Genomic DNA, 16051 nt, shown 5'->3' on the forward strand with positions numbered 1-16051 from the left:
TTTTGATGTGGCCTCTTCCTTGGGGGAGCTGGCTCCTTTGTGGTCAGAGGAGGGGCCAGTGGGGCCAGGGTGGCCGAAGTGGCAGTTGGGGTAACAAGCTTCTGGGTGACAGACTGCTGCCCTGTATGGGACTAGCTCAGAGGAGACACCTAGAAAGGAGGTCTCAGTGCTTTTCTTGTAGGCCACATATATGCATAGAGTTCATCGTAAGAAGGAAATTCTGGGCCAAAAAGACGACTTGCACTTCAGCATGAATACGTGGCAAGGAATCTGCCAGACCAGCTTAAATCTTGAGTGGCCTGGGGGCCCACGGCCCTCCGTGCAAGCAAGTGTTCACTTCCATTCCTGTGTACAGCGGCTTCAGAAGCACTGATGGGAAACAAAGGAATCTGACCTTTGTCTTAAGTCCTTAAGAGTCATTTTCTAATGGCATGTTTTTGCCTTTCCCAAGTCTCTCATTAGCCTCTCATGATTTTTTTACTTTGAAGTGAGGTGAATGTGGAAGGATGAACCAGGGTATCTGTATACTGGGGTGAGCTCTATCTGAGTAGCTTAGAGGAGCTTCTGGGTATCAGCCTAAAGGGGAGGGGGGTGGTTTGGGGATAACCCAAGAACTGAACTTCCTTGGCATTAGTCATTCTTGCTTTACATAATTCTGTCAATAGGCCTTTAAAGTAGGTGGGTTTCCCCCCACCACCACCCCTCAGTCAGGGTTGGAGAACTGTAGTGGGAAGGATTACCTGAGAATTCAGGGCAATGAGGGAAGGATAAGCTTTCTAGGACCTGTGCCAAGTGACCAAGAAACCAAAGCCAGAGGCCTTGAATGGTGAAAGCTTGAATCTGAAGTCAAAGGGTCACCTAACGCCAAACCACAAGGGTTTACGTGGAGATGAGGTCGTGTTGGCTATGTGAGGATGGTGTGCCAAAGATGAGACCCAGCAAGGGAGAAAGAAACTCCCCAACAGTGAAAATCTTGCTCTAAAGGCAACTTCTCCAGGAAGACAAGTGAAGGACTCACTGGCCTGAGGGAAGGATGGTAGACATCAGGCTGTCCTTCTGGTCCCTTAGAGGGGTATACTCTGCTGAGGGGTTTCACTGGCTTCCTCTGGACATGCTCAGCCTATTCTTCCCTTCTGGGTATTTTCTTTGTTAACAGCAGCAAACACTTGAACATTTTAGAGATTGGGCCTAGCAGTGTCTAGATTTTCCTACAGAGTTTTTATTAAAGAGTGGGTATCCTGACCCCACTGTGGAGACTCGCTTGTCAAATCTTTCCTCACTTGAATTAGTCCCCCCAAATCCTCTTTGGCCCCATTATGGAAACTTCATTCCTATCTAGTGTTGGTTCTTCTAACAGCCCTCATTCAAGAACTAACCATCACCAAAACACCTGGCCTTTAAGAAGGAACGAAGTTGGGGCGCCTGGGTGGCTCAGTTGGTTAAGTGTCTACCTTCAGCTTTGGGTTATGATTCTGGAGTCCGGGGATCAAGCCCCACATCTGGCTCCCTGCTTAGTGGGGAGTCTGATTCTCCCTCTGCTCCTGTACTCTTGCTCACTGTCTCTCAAATATCTTAAAAAAAAAAAAAAAAAAGAACCAAGTCCTTCACTCACTGACCCCTTAATCTTTACAAACCAAGGTTCCTGCAGTGCTTGCCACACAAAAAGCACCTTGGCTCACTGAATAAAGGTAAGTCTCCAGTATAATCTGATGGGTTGTTGATGCTTACTTTAGAGTTAAGAAAGAGAGCTCCTGAGACCTTCCACCTGCGACATGTAAAATCGGGACTATTTATTAAAGAGGCTTTTGCGTGTGGCTCTGAGCTACAGATTGTAAAGTCCCAGGTCTCCACAGGTTTTCAGACTACCTGCATTTCCTGCCAGGGCCCAACCCACTTTGGTCCTTCCTCTGGTTACTCCCCAGCGTGGAGTCTCTGGTGTCTAATGAAGGCGGAGCTACACCGGAAGGCCTTGCCACACTCCCTACATTCATAGGGCTTCACACCAGTGTGAATCCTCTGATGCTGACTAAGGGATGAGCTCTGGTTAAACGCCTTCCCGCACTCATTGCACTCATAGGGTTTTTCTCCCGTGTGAATTATATGATGTCGGATAAGGGCTGAGCTCTCACTGAAGAACTTCCCACACTCATTACATTTATATGGCTTCTCCCCAGTGTGGGTCTTCTGGTGGATGATGAGATTTGTGCTTTGGCTGAAAGCCTTCCCACACTCGCCGCACTTGTAGGGCTTCTCTCCTGTGTGAGTCCTTTGATGGTTTGTGAGGTTTGCGCTCTGGCTGAAGGCCTTCCCACATGCCCCACATTTATATGGTTTCTCCCCGGTGTGGATTCTCTGATGCTGAATAAAGGCGGCACAGTAACTGAAGGCCTTCCCACACTCGCGGCACTTGTACGGCTTCTCCCCCGTGTGGGTCCTCTGGTGGTTTGTGAGATTCGCACTGTGGCGGAAGGCCTTCCCGCAGTCGCTGCACTCATAGGGCTTCTCCCCGGTGTGAATTCTCTGATGCTGAACAAGGGCTGAACAGTCACTAAAGGCTTTTTCACACTCACTACATTTGTAGGGCTTTTCTCCCGTATGAGTTCGCTGGTGCTTCGTGAGGTTTGCGTTCTGGCTGAAGGCTCTCCCGCATTCCCTGCATTTGTAGGGCTTCTCTCCAGTGTGAATCCTCTGGTGCTGAATGAGAGATGAGCTCTGGCTGAAAGCCTTCCCACACTCGTTGCACTCGTAAGGTTTCTCCCCAGTGTGGCTCTTCTGGTGCTGAGAAAGGGAGGAACAGTAACTGAAGGATTTGCCACATTCGCTACAAGTATACGGTTTTGCTCGGTGGGGCTTAATTATAGGGGAATTCTTCCTGAAGCTCTTTGGATGTGCTTCCCATTTCCGGGGTCTCACTTCTGTGGGAACTCTCTGTTGTGGAGAAAGGACTGGTCTCAGGTTGAAGCTCTTCCCCAGGTCACTGTTCCTGTGATCTGACTCCCCAGGGGGCAGCTCTCTACTTGGGTCTTCGAATGAATCTTCAGAAATGTCACGCTCGGGTGGTGATTCAGACATGATCTTCCAGTCTGAAAAATATTTAGAAAAGCATTTTGCCCCCCTTCGGTGGCAGAAAAGGTAATACCGAACGACAAAAGGCTGATGGGGTTTGGTCGAGTTTCTGTGTGGACAGGCCTGATGCTGCCCCCCTCTCACCCCCAGGACTGACCACGATGGCTTTTCAGATATGTCCGCGTGCCTGACTCCCTTTCCTGACCTGCCAGGGATGCAGAAGTTTACCCCAATCTCCCTCAGATGCAATGTTCCCTCCACATTTCTGACCCTTTCTTCCGCTTTGGCAACTACTAGACAGTCTCCACTTGTCTTCTTAGTCTCACAATTCTTGGTCTGGTTTTGGGCAATCTGCTTACCAGGTTTAAATAATTCACTTTAAAAAGCTGAGGGCCAATGCCAGCAAGATGAATTCTTTCACCTATCAAATCAGCTACATTTCAAAATTCTAGTGTCGGTAGGAAGGCAGCATCACGAGATCTTACACCCTGGTGTGACCACCTTTCTGCAGAGCCATCTGGTGGCATGTGTCAAAGAGTCTTTAAAATGCTGACACTAGAACCACACCTGTAAGAGTCTGTCCTAAAGAAGGACCGAAAAATTACACAAAGCTATGTTGCTAAAAGTGCTCACAGCATTATTTGCCAAAGAAAAGCAAACACCCAAATAAATGTTTAATAAGGAATGACCACAGTAGAGCCAATACAGGGACCCTATTTAGCAATCAGAGGCCAAGTTTGAAATGGGCACACTATAGTTCCTTCTGCAGAAAGGTATTTACTGAGAGAACACGGCAAAGACACAGTATGAGTGTAAGCTGTGTTGTCCTTGGGTTGTGGCACCAGGGGCAATTTTTATTTTCTTCAATGCTTATCTGTATTTTCTAATGTTTTCCAATGTCAATATTATAATAAAAGTTATAAAAAACTTTTCAAACATGCAGTAAATAAAAAGAAAACTACTGTTACATGAAAAAGAAGGAGCATGTAAACTTACACACTGTTATTTCTACTTTAGAAGAAGGTATAAGCTCTGGTCTGAGCCTCCCCATTAGGGGGCACCTGGCTGGCTCAGTCGCTAGAGCTTGTGACTCTTGATCTCAGGGTCATGAGTTCGAGCCTCACATGAAAGGCGGGTAGAAATTACTTAAAAAAGAAAACTTTAGAAAACAAAGAAAAAATTATCACTGCATTTTGTTATATGAGGAAGATGGAAGGGATGATAGGGACCTTGATTTTTTAATCCTGTTCCGAATCTCAAATTAACCTATTTTACTAAAAAAAGTCATTTTAAATAAAATAAATAACACTGCTTTTATAATCAGAAAATAGGTATTTTTTTAAAAAAGAGTTAATGATTCTTAACCCCTTCTGGGATCTCCCTCATTTTAAGAGAAAACTTTAAAATGTGGGTAATGTAGGGTATTTGGAAACAGAAGCGTACGGCCCCACGCACCGCTGTCTCTGGCCCTGGTACTTGCACGTAAGAGGGTGGGGTTTCAGGGAAGGCTATGGAGTTTCTTTTCTCAAGGGTTAATTTTCCTGAAGATTCTTTCAGTTTCTACCTTATTTCTCAGAGGAAAGAATAGCAAGGTTAGTTCTGGGTGACCTTTACTTGAATTTTTATATGGAATCTTGGCTCAGACAGCTTGGGTTTAAATCCTGACGCCACCTCTTACTAGCTACGTGATTGTGGGCAAATTATTAACCCATTTCTTGGCGGTATTATCTGTAAATGTAGCTCTCACAGAATTACTGTGAGAATTAAATGAGTTAAAACACATAAGGGACCTGAGGGATAGTTAAATGTCATATGAGTGCCTGTTATTATCTTAGGCTTTTCCCTTGTAAGCCTTCTGAAGTGGTTTCCCTCCAGAGTGCACGTGTGTACTAATGCCCAATCCACCATGAGCACAGCAGTCCCCATTTTGGGTTCAGGGTGTCTCCATGTAATTCAGTATCTGGATCATGTATGGCTTTGACAGCTCTGAAAATCTGACCATCTATCTGAGAAAAGATGGAAAGAAGAAGAAAAGTGCCAAGAAAAGCAGCGGTGGGGGGAAAGGAGCAATTCAGGAAACTGCGTTTTGCTCACAAACTGTCCTACCTCAGCCTGCCTCACCTCCCCACCTGGCTCCTGTAGGAGACTAACAACGTCCACACCAAACGTGCCCAAAACAGAACAACTGGCTTTCCCTTCCCAGCCAGTGTCTCCTTCCGGTCTCCTTGCTCATGGTTCTGCTCAGGCCAGGGTCATCCTTAATGCCCCTACCCCCCACTTCCAATTCACTGGCAAGTCCTATTGGCTTTAACACCTACAATGTCCTGCCACCACCCACCATTCTCTCTCCCTGGTGTGTCTGCCACAGACTCCTAGCTGATCTCCCTGCTCCTACTCTTGGACCCCGGAAGTCTTATTCTCCATATGCTATTTTTTTCTTTAAAGATTTTATTTATTTACTTGACAGACAGAAATCACAACTAGGCAGAGGCAGGCAGAGAGAGAGGAGGAAGCAGGCTCCCTGCTGAGCAGAGAGCCCGATGCGGGGCTCGATCCCAGGACCCTGAGATTAAATGACCTGAGCCGAAGGCAGAGGCCTTAACCCACTGAGCCACCCAGGCGCCCTCCATATGCTATTTTTAAGCACAAATCAAGTATGATCCCCTCCCTGCTCAAAACCCTCAAGGACTTTTATCTTACTATATGAATAAAATCTGAAAAAATTACATGGCCTCCAAAGCCCAGAATGATCTGTTCCCTGCCTACCACTCTCCCCCTGCTTACCGAGTCCTAGGGTCTTCCGATCCTGATACAAGTCAAGCTCATTCCCAACCCAGCGCCTCAACACCTGCCGTATCCCAGAACGTCCCTCTCCCAGACACTCACATGGCTCTTCCTTTAGACCTCAGTCCCAGTGTCAGTCGCGTCCTCCAAGTGCTTTCTCCTAGCCATCTGCCCGACAACAGCCCCCTCCTCCTTCTGGAGTCCCATTCTCACCTTCGTACTCCCCATCACTATGCCCTTATCCCGCTTTCCTTCAGAGTACACCTCACTGTCTGACACTGTAGCAGCAATTTCATTTGTTCATTTTGTTTACGTTCCTCACATCACAGGATGTAGGCAGGGACTATGTCTTGTTCTCTGCTGTACCGTCAGTAGCTAAACCAGTTCCAGGATTTACCAAATGCTTACTGCGTGTTTGCTGACTGAATGAGTAACAGATTCAATGTGAAAAAGGCAAACTGGCCAGCTGGGCCTGGGCAAGTGTTAACAGCCGCAACAGAAGTTCCTAAAGCAACCAGTGAGGTGAAAAGTACTTTAAAGACCAGGGTCTGCAATTGGGGCGTGGCATGCGGCACAGGAGAGCTCTGAAAGCAGCCCACAGTGGCCGAGCCAAGCCCAGGCTGCTCTGGGAATCTCAGAGCAGAGGTGCGACCCCACCGAAGCAGGGTATCAGTTACTCCAACAGCCAGACTGAAACTTTTCTCAAATCACTTCACGATCATACAGCTAATACAGCGCTCCATAGCTGATCACTTTTTTTCATGTATATTAGTTTGTAAAATAAGATTTTGTTACTCACATTTTTAAGACAGAGACAGAAGCGACCACGAAACTTAGTGGTTTACTCTGAGTCTGTGCGATATAAGTAGCAAGCCAGGACCGGAAAGCCTCTTTCACAGGTCTACATCCAAACCTGCGTCCACACCAACACTCTAATACCTCAGAGCGGGGACTGTTGGTGCTAACACCCCTTCCCAAGTTGTTCCTAATAATGTGCTGATCTGACCTTTTTAGGATCCTGAAACTCTCTGAGGCTGTGATGAAACCTTTTTCCAGAAAAATGCAGCCACTGCCCTAGCCACATAACACCACAAGTTCTATACAGGGCGTACCGCCCAAGATAAAAGGCCCCGCACGGCAGAAAAGGTGCTGGGCAGCAGAGGGCCTTGAGGGGGAAGCAGTGGGACCACTATGGCTCCTGCAAAAGGATTTCAGCAACTCCAAGTGGTTCCTGGGTAACCAAAGGGCTGAGGTAACGTGTGACAGGCTGTTTAGAAAGTAGATAGTAAGGGGGCGCCTGGGTGGCTCAGTGGGTTAAGCCTCTGCCTTCAGCTCAGGTCATGGTCTCAGGGTCCTGGGATTGAGCCCCATATCGGACTCTCTGCTCAGCAGGGAGCCTGCTTCCCCCTCTCCTTCTGCTTGCCTCTCTGCCTACTTGTGATCTCTCCCTCTCTGTCAAATAAATAAATAAAATCTTACAAAAAAAAAAAAAAGGATTACTTAAAAAAAAAAAAAGAAAGTAGATAGTAAGATGGGAAGGAGAAGTGTTCTGATCGACTGCGCAGAAAATCTGTGAGAGGCATTTTTCATGGCCTTGTAGTAATAACAATCAGAAATGAAGACAGAAAGCATTAGGTTGTATTTTTAAACAAATTTAAAGCTTTGTCACCATAAGGTTCTTAAGTTCATTCACACCTCTGATGCTTTCAGTTTAAAAATATCAGAGGCGGGGGCGCCTGGGTGGCTCAGTGGATTAAGCCGCTGCCTTCGGCTCAGGTCATGATCTCAGGGTCCTGGGATTGAGCCCCGCATCAGGCTCTCTGCTCCGTGGGGAGCCTGCTTCCTCCTCTCTCTCTGCCTGCCTCTCTGCCTACTTGTGATCTCTCTCTGTCAAATAAATAAATAAAATCTTTAAAAAAAAAAAAAAAAATCAGAGGCGGCTGGAACCCCAGCGAGAAGCTCCTGAGGCCCGGCCAGAGGTCACACATCCATAGCATGAAGCATGAAGGCCGGGGTGGAGTGAGCAGCGAGAGAGAAACACAGCAGCTATGGCTTCCCTGTTATTTTTTCTGAGGTGCTCGCTATTAGCCCTTTAGGCAACTCTAGCAGGGTCTCACGTAGAGGGCAAGAAGGCATCCAATTAAGGGCCAGAGAGGGGAGTAGAAGTAGGTGTCACAGCGGGATGTAAAGGTGTAAAGTAAAGGCGGGCACCTGAGAGCCTCAGTGAGGTGAACCCCAAGCAGAGAATGTGCTAGGCCAGCAAAGACGACTCACTCCCCCAGAGGCCAGCAATACCACCTCTGGTCCCAAACATCTCCCAGCCCAGGGGAACTTTGCCAGGAAGAGGTGTGGACTAGTGGGCTTTGGACTCAGACAGACCTTGCTTTTCGAAGCCCAGCCATGCCTCTTTCTAGCTGTGAGGCTCTGAACCAGCAAGTCAGCCTCTTTCAACTTTAACTCCTCATCTGTGAAGTGGGGTTACCAGTATCTACCTCACAGGGCTGTTAAAATCATCAAATGCTCTAATGTGTACTTCAAGGGCTTCTGCTCTCGAGACTCACGGGCTCCAGGGCCGGCTCACTTACCGGGGCAGGTGCTCCGTAGGCCTCCTCCCTGCAGCGCCCATGGACCGTCTTCCCTCTGGTCCGACTGGGAGTTCTCATTGGGCTGGGAAACGGGAAGTCCTGCTCCAGGGGAAAAATAGGCGTTAGAGATGTAGGTTACGTATAGATAGTGCCCCCAGAACTCAGGGATGTGGAAAACACCAGTTAGGTCATTTATTTCATTCATTCAGCAAATATTCACTGAGCATTTCGCTTGGTTCCGGGCGCTAGGGGAACGCAACAGTCATTAAGACAGATGAGGTGCCAAGGAGGGGACCAAGTCAGGGAGTTAAGCCCCAAAAGCAAATTATTTAGAAAAACAGGGACTTACTGAATATGGAGGAACTGGCCTGAAGGTCACCCTACTCCTCCTGGGAAATAAGAAAACAGGGAGCTGCAGTCTCAGGGGTTTCTCAAGCCGGAATGCAGAGACCTTTCACTAGGGAGCCAGGAGGAATAAACACTATCCCCCCAATGTGTCTGAGGGACTCAGGATCAGTCAACAATGGCAAGTGCCACAGATACTCATATTCAGAACTGAGTAAGCTCTACATTTCAAATGGCTTCCTTACCCAGCAGGACCAGATTCCTGGCGTTTTCTGGTAACCCCTCCTTGAACCTTGTAGTTCCCCTCGGAGCAGGGACCAAGTGCCTCCACCCATCCTGGGTAAAAGCTACAGTCACGCTGCTGAAGGCTGTGGAGCTCTGAAACGACACACACATTCCTTCTCGCCCACTGGCCTCAGGGTGGGAGAGAAAAGCATTTATTGATCCCTTTGTATGAGCCTAACACTATACTAGATACGGACACACAAAAATTAATCAAATACAGTCTCTTTCCGTGTTTATAACTGACAGACTTTATATAAAAATGGACAGAGTACATACACAGCTGTATCTATAGAAAGAAGGAACTGGGCAGAAACTAACAGATGCTCGTGAACGAAACGAGCCAGTGTAGACAAAACAAAATTAGTTTTGTTAAGTTTATGCAATGAGAAAGCAGGAAGAAATGTGAAAGCTCAACTTTTCGGAGTGTTTAATATATGTTCCCATAAACTTGGATTATCATACAGTAAAAGGAGAGCCAGACATGTATGTGACCACCTGCAGTAACATGTCAGAAAGACAGGTAGACCAGATGCCAGGATAACAGAGAAGGAATCCTGCATGGAGGACAGAGGAAGACCACAGAGAGGAGGTGGTCTTGAAGGAGAAAGGTTTTCAGACGAAGGAAGAGAAGGTTACCCAAGGCAGGGGAGGTACCCGGAACAAAGGCATGGAGGAGGAAAAGGCCTCATGTCTGTTTTCAGAGCAAGTGATGGTACCTCTGACTCTCTCGTGGGCCACACCAAAAACCTGGGTCTGATGTTCCCCCTTCCTGTAGCTCCCCACAAATCACTGCGTCTTCACCTTCCTCCACGGTGTCACTAGAGTTCACACATTTCTCTCCATGGCCCCATCACTGCTTTATTTGAAGCCAGCATCACTTTCCAAATTATGACCTGTAATTTACCTGGTCTTACAACCCATCCCTCATACCAAGAAATGCCGTACAACAGGACAAAGAGCGTCTTTTTTGAAAACCATCAAATATTTAAAACATTTGGGTCATTTTATAATAGTCAAGAGAGTAAAATCCATCATAAAGATTTAAGTGTCATGAACTATGTAACCAACAGTATGTACCTAATAAAGAAAACACCATAGGAAGTACAAAAAGAAATTTAAAATACTACAGCTACGAGATGTTAAAATAACTCAGTAGCAGGGTTAACACAAAATAAACAACAAAATAAAGGTATGGAAGAACTCAGCAATTTAATTAATAAGGTTGAGCCAACAGAGCCAGCAAACCGTGCATTCTGCAATTATACTCTACCTGGCTGTTCTGAGTTGACAAAAGACACTATCCCCACGGAGCACAAACCAGCTGAATGGGCAGACGGCGAAACCAAAGTGACAATGTGGAAATATATAAGAAAAAAAGATCCACAGCCAGACATTTTCAACATAAACAAGAAAGGAAGAATATATTAGAAATTCAACTCAAGAGGTTGAAGTATCAAACTTTAAAATAAATTTGACAAAGATGAAAGCAAAAAACTAAGAAAAAAATTTGTTACTAAGAGAATCGATGAGAAAAATCCAAGAACAGACTTTCTATAAAGGAAAAGAAACAGACCATTACCTAGACTAGGCAGGAAAAAAAGGAGAGAAGACAGTTCCTACCCTGGCAGAAGGATTACGAAAGGAATATACTAGAAATGATTCCGTAGTATACTTTAAAGGAGAGGAAGAAGGATTAATCACATTCTGTGAAGTGGAGATAAAAAGAAAGTTAAAAGCAGGACAAACCCGTTTTGGGAAGTAGAAAAGGAGGAATATGGGGGCACCTGGCTGGTTCAGCCGGTGAAGCATGAGACTCTTGATCTCAGGGTTGTGAGTTCAAGCCCTGCACTGGGTGTAGAGATGACTTAAAAAAAAAACAAAGCAAACAAAAAAACAAAACAAAACAAAAAAGAAGAGAAAAGGAAGAATAGGACTGAAAAGACAAATGAAAATATTAAGTGTTTCATCTCTGTGGGTTAATAAGGGTGAGTTTTTGGGTTATGTTTTCTGTGTTTTTCAAGTTTTCTACAATAAACACGAAGTCCTCTTATAATTAAAAAACAGGAACAAAAAACCCTTTAATATTAAAAAAAAAAAAAAAAAAAAAGAGGCTGCCTCTCAGAGCCAATTTCCAACTTACATGGGCCCCAACTGCGAGGAGACCGGCTGCCATTCCTTCATCTCCTGCGCTTTCGTCTCCGGGAAGGGCAGAGTCTGGAGAAGGCAGCTCTGCAGGAAGGGAGAGAAATCAATGAGGCTTCAAAGTTACAGCTCAGCAAGCCAAACAGTCTCACACTGCCACTCTGAAGAAGGGGACACTGCAGGCTGCAGGGGACTCGGGCTGCATCTGCAGACCGATTTCTCCATTACCTTTCCTACCACCGAACCCCATCAATTCACTCAGACACAGGGAGTCATGAGAGCAACAGACTCTCAAGTAGCACAGGTCCCCCACTTACCAATGTGCAAATCATACAACCTTTCTAGGTCTCATTTTTCTCATCTGTAAATGGGAATGATAATCCCTTGTAAAGTTGCCGGAGGATGCAAGAAAAATGCAGACAAAGCAGCTGACGCAAGGCCTAGCACGTCAGTGCACAGTAGGTACGCACAAACAGTACCACCTGCCGAGCTCGCCGGGAGACCGCGGCTCTGGAGATTTACGATATTTGCCAAATCAAGAGAGGTGACGACCAAGTGGGATTCATCGAAGGAACACAAGATCAGTTCATCAGATGAAAATCAATCTGCATAATATACGAAGGTGATAAAAAGGAGAGGACTCCACATGGATCATTTCAATAAACACCAACGAGGCCATTCTGTAAAATTTGTCACCCTTTCCTGATAAGATACATTCAATAAACTAGGAAAAGAACATCCTCGACCTGATAAAAGACCACTGCGGAAAAGCCAGATTTACATCATACTTAATAGTGGAAGACCGATACTTTCCCCTGCGATCAGGAACAAGACGAGGTTATCTCTCTTGAGGAAGTACAATTACCAATATTTGTAGATATGATTTTGTATGTGGAAAATCCTAACGAGGGGCACCTGGCTGGCTCAGTTGGCAGAGCATGTGACTCTTGATCTCAGGGTCATGAGTTCGAGCCTCACACTGGGTGTGGAACCTACGTAAAAAATAAAATAAAATAAAACAGCCCTTCTATAAAAATATATATATAAATAAAAAGTAGAAAAAACCCCTAAGGAATCCACACACATAAAAAAAACCCCTATCACAGCTAAGTTCAGCAAAATTGTGAGATACAGGATAGATATATAATAAAAAGACAACCCAGTTCAAATTAGGCAAAGGATGTGAATAGACATTTTCTCCAACCAATTTCTATACACTAGCAATGAGCAATACAAAAGTGAAATTTAAAAAAAAATTCCATTTGCAAGAGCATTAAAAGAATAACACACTTAGGAATAAATTTAACAAAGGAAATGCTAGACGTGTACACCGAAAGCTACCAAACACTGTAGAAGTTACGAAGACATAAATAAATGGAAAGACATAGCATGGGTTCATGGATTGGAGGATAATAACGTTGGGATGGCAAAACTCACCAAAGTAATCTACAATGTCAATGGAGTCAATGTAATCCCTATCCAAATCTCAGTTTGAATTTTTTTTTTTTTTAAGATTTTATTTATTTATTTGACAGAGAGAGATCATAAGTAGGCAGAGAGGCAGGCAGAGAGAGAGAGAGGGAAGCAGGCTCGCCGCTGAGCAGAGAGCCCGATGCGGGACTCGATCCCAGGACCCTGAGATCATGACCTGAGCCGAAGGCAGTGGCTTAACCCACTGAGCCACCCAGGCACCCTCAGTTTGAATTTTTAATGGAAATTAAGGAGATCCTAAAATTCATCTAGAAATGAGAGTGACCCAGACGAGCCAAACAAACTGGAAAAAGAACAAGAAGTTGGAGAATTCATCCACACTACCAAAACCCTGCACATGGGACGCCTGGGTAACTCAGCTGGTTAACTGTCTTGGCCCAGGTAGTGATCTCACGGTCCCGTGATGGAGCCTGGCACTGGGCTCCCTGCTCAGTGGGGGGCCTGCTTCTCCCTCTCCCTCTGCTCCTCACCCTGCTTGTGCTCTCTCTCTCCAATAAATAAATAAATAAATAATCTTTAAAAAGAAAAAAAGATGGAAAACAACAAATGTTGATGAGGATGTGGAGACATTAGAACCCTCATACATTGCTACTGGGATTGTGAAATGGTGCAGTCACTGGGGAAAATTGTGGCAGGTCCTCAGAAAGTTAAACAGAGGCACCTTATGACCCAGCAGTTCTTCTCCTAGGGACATGAATAAGAGAAATGAAAACACATCCACACAAAAACTTGTGCACGACGCAGCTGGGTGGCTCAGTCATTAAGCGACTGCCTTCAGCTCAGGTCATGATCCCAGAGTCCTGGGATCAAGTCCCGCATCGGGCTCCCTGCTTGGTGGGAAGCCTGCTTCTCCCTCTCTCACTCCCCCTGCTTGTGTTCCCTTTCTCACTGTCTCTCACTCTGTCAAATTAATAAATAAAATCTTAAAAAAAAAAAAAAACCACCCCAAACAATTGGGCACAGCGGCATTATTCACAATAGCCAATACTGGAAGCCACGCAAATGTTCATAACTGAAGAACAAAATGTGGTATATCCATGTATCGAAATATTAGCCAGCCACAAAAAGGAATGAAGTACATTCATTCATGTTAAAACACGGATGAACTTTGAAACATTATTCTAAGTGAAATAAGCCAGACACACACATTCTATATTTCTATTTTTATGAAATGTCCAGAATAGGCAAACCCAGAAGAATAGAAAGTAGAAATCCATAGAATAGGGGAAGAGGGAATGATGAGTGATGGTTAATAGGTATGGGCTCTTTTTTTCTTTTTTTTTTTAGGAGAGAGCAGGCAAGTGGGCAGGCAGGGCTGGGGTGGAGGGAGAGGGAGGGAGAGATTCCTAAGCAGGCTCCACACTCAGCACAGAGCCTCATTCCCAGTTGGATCTGACAAAATGAGTACAGGCTTCATTTCAGGATAATGAAAATGTTCTGGAATTAAATAGTAGTGATGGCTGCACAACTTTGTGTCTATACTAAAAGTCACTTTATTGTAGACTTTTAAAATGAAAGTTACAGCGTATGAATTATATCTCAGTACAGCCTTCAGAAAAAGATCTACAAAAGCCTGGCTATTGGTCTTAGTACAGACCTGATGTTACGGAGTTGTACCTAACTCCACTGTACCTTCTTGTCATCTTTGGTGGTTAGTACCAGTAGGATGACAACCATCCTGCTTGCTGTTCCCAAGTCTCTGGGGGAAGACAACACAAAATGCTGGATGTGAAATTGAAGAGTTATAGACCAATAAAGGGACCCCTTGATGTAGGGGAGGATGGCACAGATCTTGGTGGTTAAGAATACATATACGTTTGTTCTGTTCTAAGGATTGTTCAAGATGCTTTCGAAGACATTATTTTATTTGATGCTTACGGTTCCTAGAGGTAAATGAGGTAGTTAACGCAATTTTACCCTTTCCTCCATGAAGAAACACAGGTTAAAAGACCTAACTGGTATCCTATAGCTTAAACAGGAAACCTCACCTTCTGATTCCAAACCCCCAATACCCTCTTCCACCTCATAGTCCAACTGCGTTGAACCAGCCCTCAATCTAACTTGCAGCCAAAAGGCTCCCTGTTCTGAGCCTCCCTGGCTGCTCAGAAAGGCTGGAACATCAGAAATAGGACATCCTGGGTCCTCCCATTTTTCCTTTCCAGGGCCCATTTTTCTAAAGTCTCAAATGGCATGGATCCATCAAGCAAGTCCCGGTAAGAGGTAGGATACTCAGATTCTTCAGGCCTAAGCGCCTCGAACTTTCTTGAACCTAGAACTCTTTACTCAAAAAAGGGTAAAAGGAGCACCTGGGTGGCTCAGTGGGTTAAGCCTCTGCCTCAGGTCATGATCTCAGGGTCTTGGGATCGAGCCCCTCCTCCGGCTCTCTGCTCAGCAGGGAGCCTGCTTCCCACCCCCCCCCCCCACCCCGCCTACCTCTCTACCTACTTGTGATCTCTGTCTGTCAAATAAATAAAATCTTAAAAAAAAAAAAAAAAGGATAATCCCCAACAACTTGTGGAAAGGATAACCGTAGAGTTCTGGTCCCGGTCACGCAGCTGTATTAGTGGGCAGGCTGGAACAAGGCGGATCTCCTGCAAACCGCTCTCTCACCTCCGTCCTCCAGCATTTGGGTCACACCTCGTGCCACCGCCTCTCAGCAGTTCTCTGAGCCCCAGCGTACTCTGCAGGCCTGCTCTGACTGCTCCTGGGCTGGACTCTTCTCTCCGGCCTCTCCCCTCAGAGGCCGGGTCTGAGCCTGCGATGTTGGGCTCTGGAAGCTGGGGTTGGGCCCGTCCAGCCGGGTTTCTCAGTTTTTCCAGCGGCAGCCAGGCCTCGCGGCTCGGGAGCCCGTGACGCAACCACCGATTCGGTTTCAAGCAGAACGCCGCGTGGAAAACCCGCTGCCGGCTACTCCAGAACGCTACGGGACAGCCGGGGAGCTCGGAAACCGCGGTCGCAGCCACTACCAAAACCCAGGCCCAACTCCCGCGCCAAAGAGGACGCGCTCAAATAGCGCCACTTCCGGTCATGCGTACGGACCTCCCCGCCCCACCGGACTCCATTTCCCAGAAGTCTCTGACATCCGCTTCTGACCTCCGCTCCTGGCCAAAACCCAATTCACTTTCTTTGCCAGGTTTGTGGTCTATACGCGCTGTGGACCGTACTTCCCAGAGAGGCTTCGCCTGTACTTTCTCTCGAATCTCTCTCTTTTTAATTTTTTTTTTCGAATCTCTTATTTATCAAGCTTTGTCCACATCCCATTCAGGAATCCCACGGTGGGGGAGCCTCCGAAGTGGGAAGCAACTTGGCCTCTAGGGCTCCCTTTTAGCGCAGGCGCAGACCTACGGTGGAGC

The 16051-nt window shown here is 46.1% G+C and overlaps 1 protein-coding gene across 1 annotated transcript; it reads right to left on the minus strand.

The window, feature by feature from the left end:
- Nucleotides 1-120: 120 nt before the first annotated feature.
- On the minus strand, nucleotides 121-15678 carry ZNF79 (zinc finger protein 79). The gene is made up of 5 exons (XM_046022897.1): nucleotides 15309-15678; nucleotides 11206-11294; nucleotides 9026-9158; nucleotides 8436-8534; nucleotides 121-3083 (listed from the first exon to the last, which is right to left on the minus strand). Exons 1-5 carry the CDS (start codon nucleotides 15322-15324, stop codon nucleotides 1912-1914), a joined length of 1509 nt encoding a protein of 502 aa, XP_045878853.1. The 5' UTR covers nucleotides 15325-15678; the 3' UTR covers nucleotides 121-1911.
- Between the last annotated feature and the right edge of the window lie 373 nt (nucleotides 15679-16051).

This window comes from Meles meles, chromosome 11 (assembly GCF_922984935.1).
Source record: "Meles meles chromosome 11, mMelMel3.1 paternal haplotype, whole genome shotgun sequence".
Taxonomy (NCBI): Eukaryota; Metazoa; Chordata; class Mammalia; order Carnivora; family Mustelidae; genus Meles; species Meles meles.

Excerpts from the sequence above, each read along its gene's own strand:
- ZNF79 (XM_046022897.1), bottom strand. Across the intron at positions 9,159-11,205 it reads TCCTCGCAGTTGGGGCCCAT|AGCTCCACAGCCTTCAGCAG; the intron begins GTAAGTTGGAAA and ends GTGTCGTTTCAG. Across the intron at positions 8,535-9,025 it reads CAGGAATCTGGTCCTGCTGG|GACTTCCCGTTTCCCAGCCC; the intron begins GTAAGGAAGCCA and ends CCCCTGGAGCAG.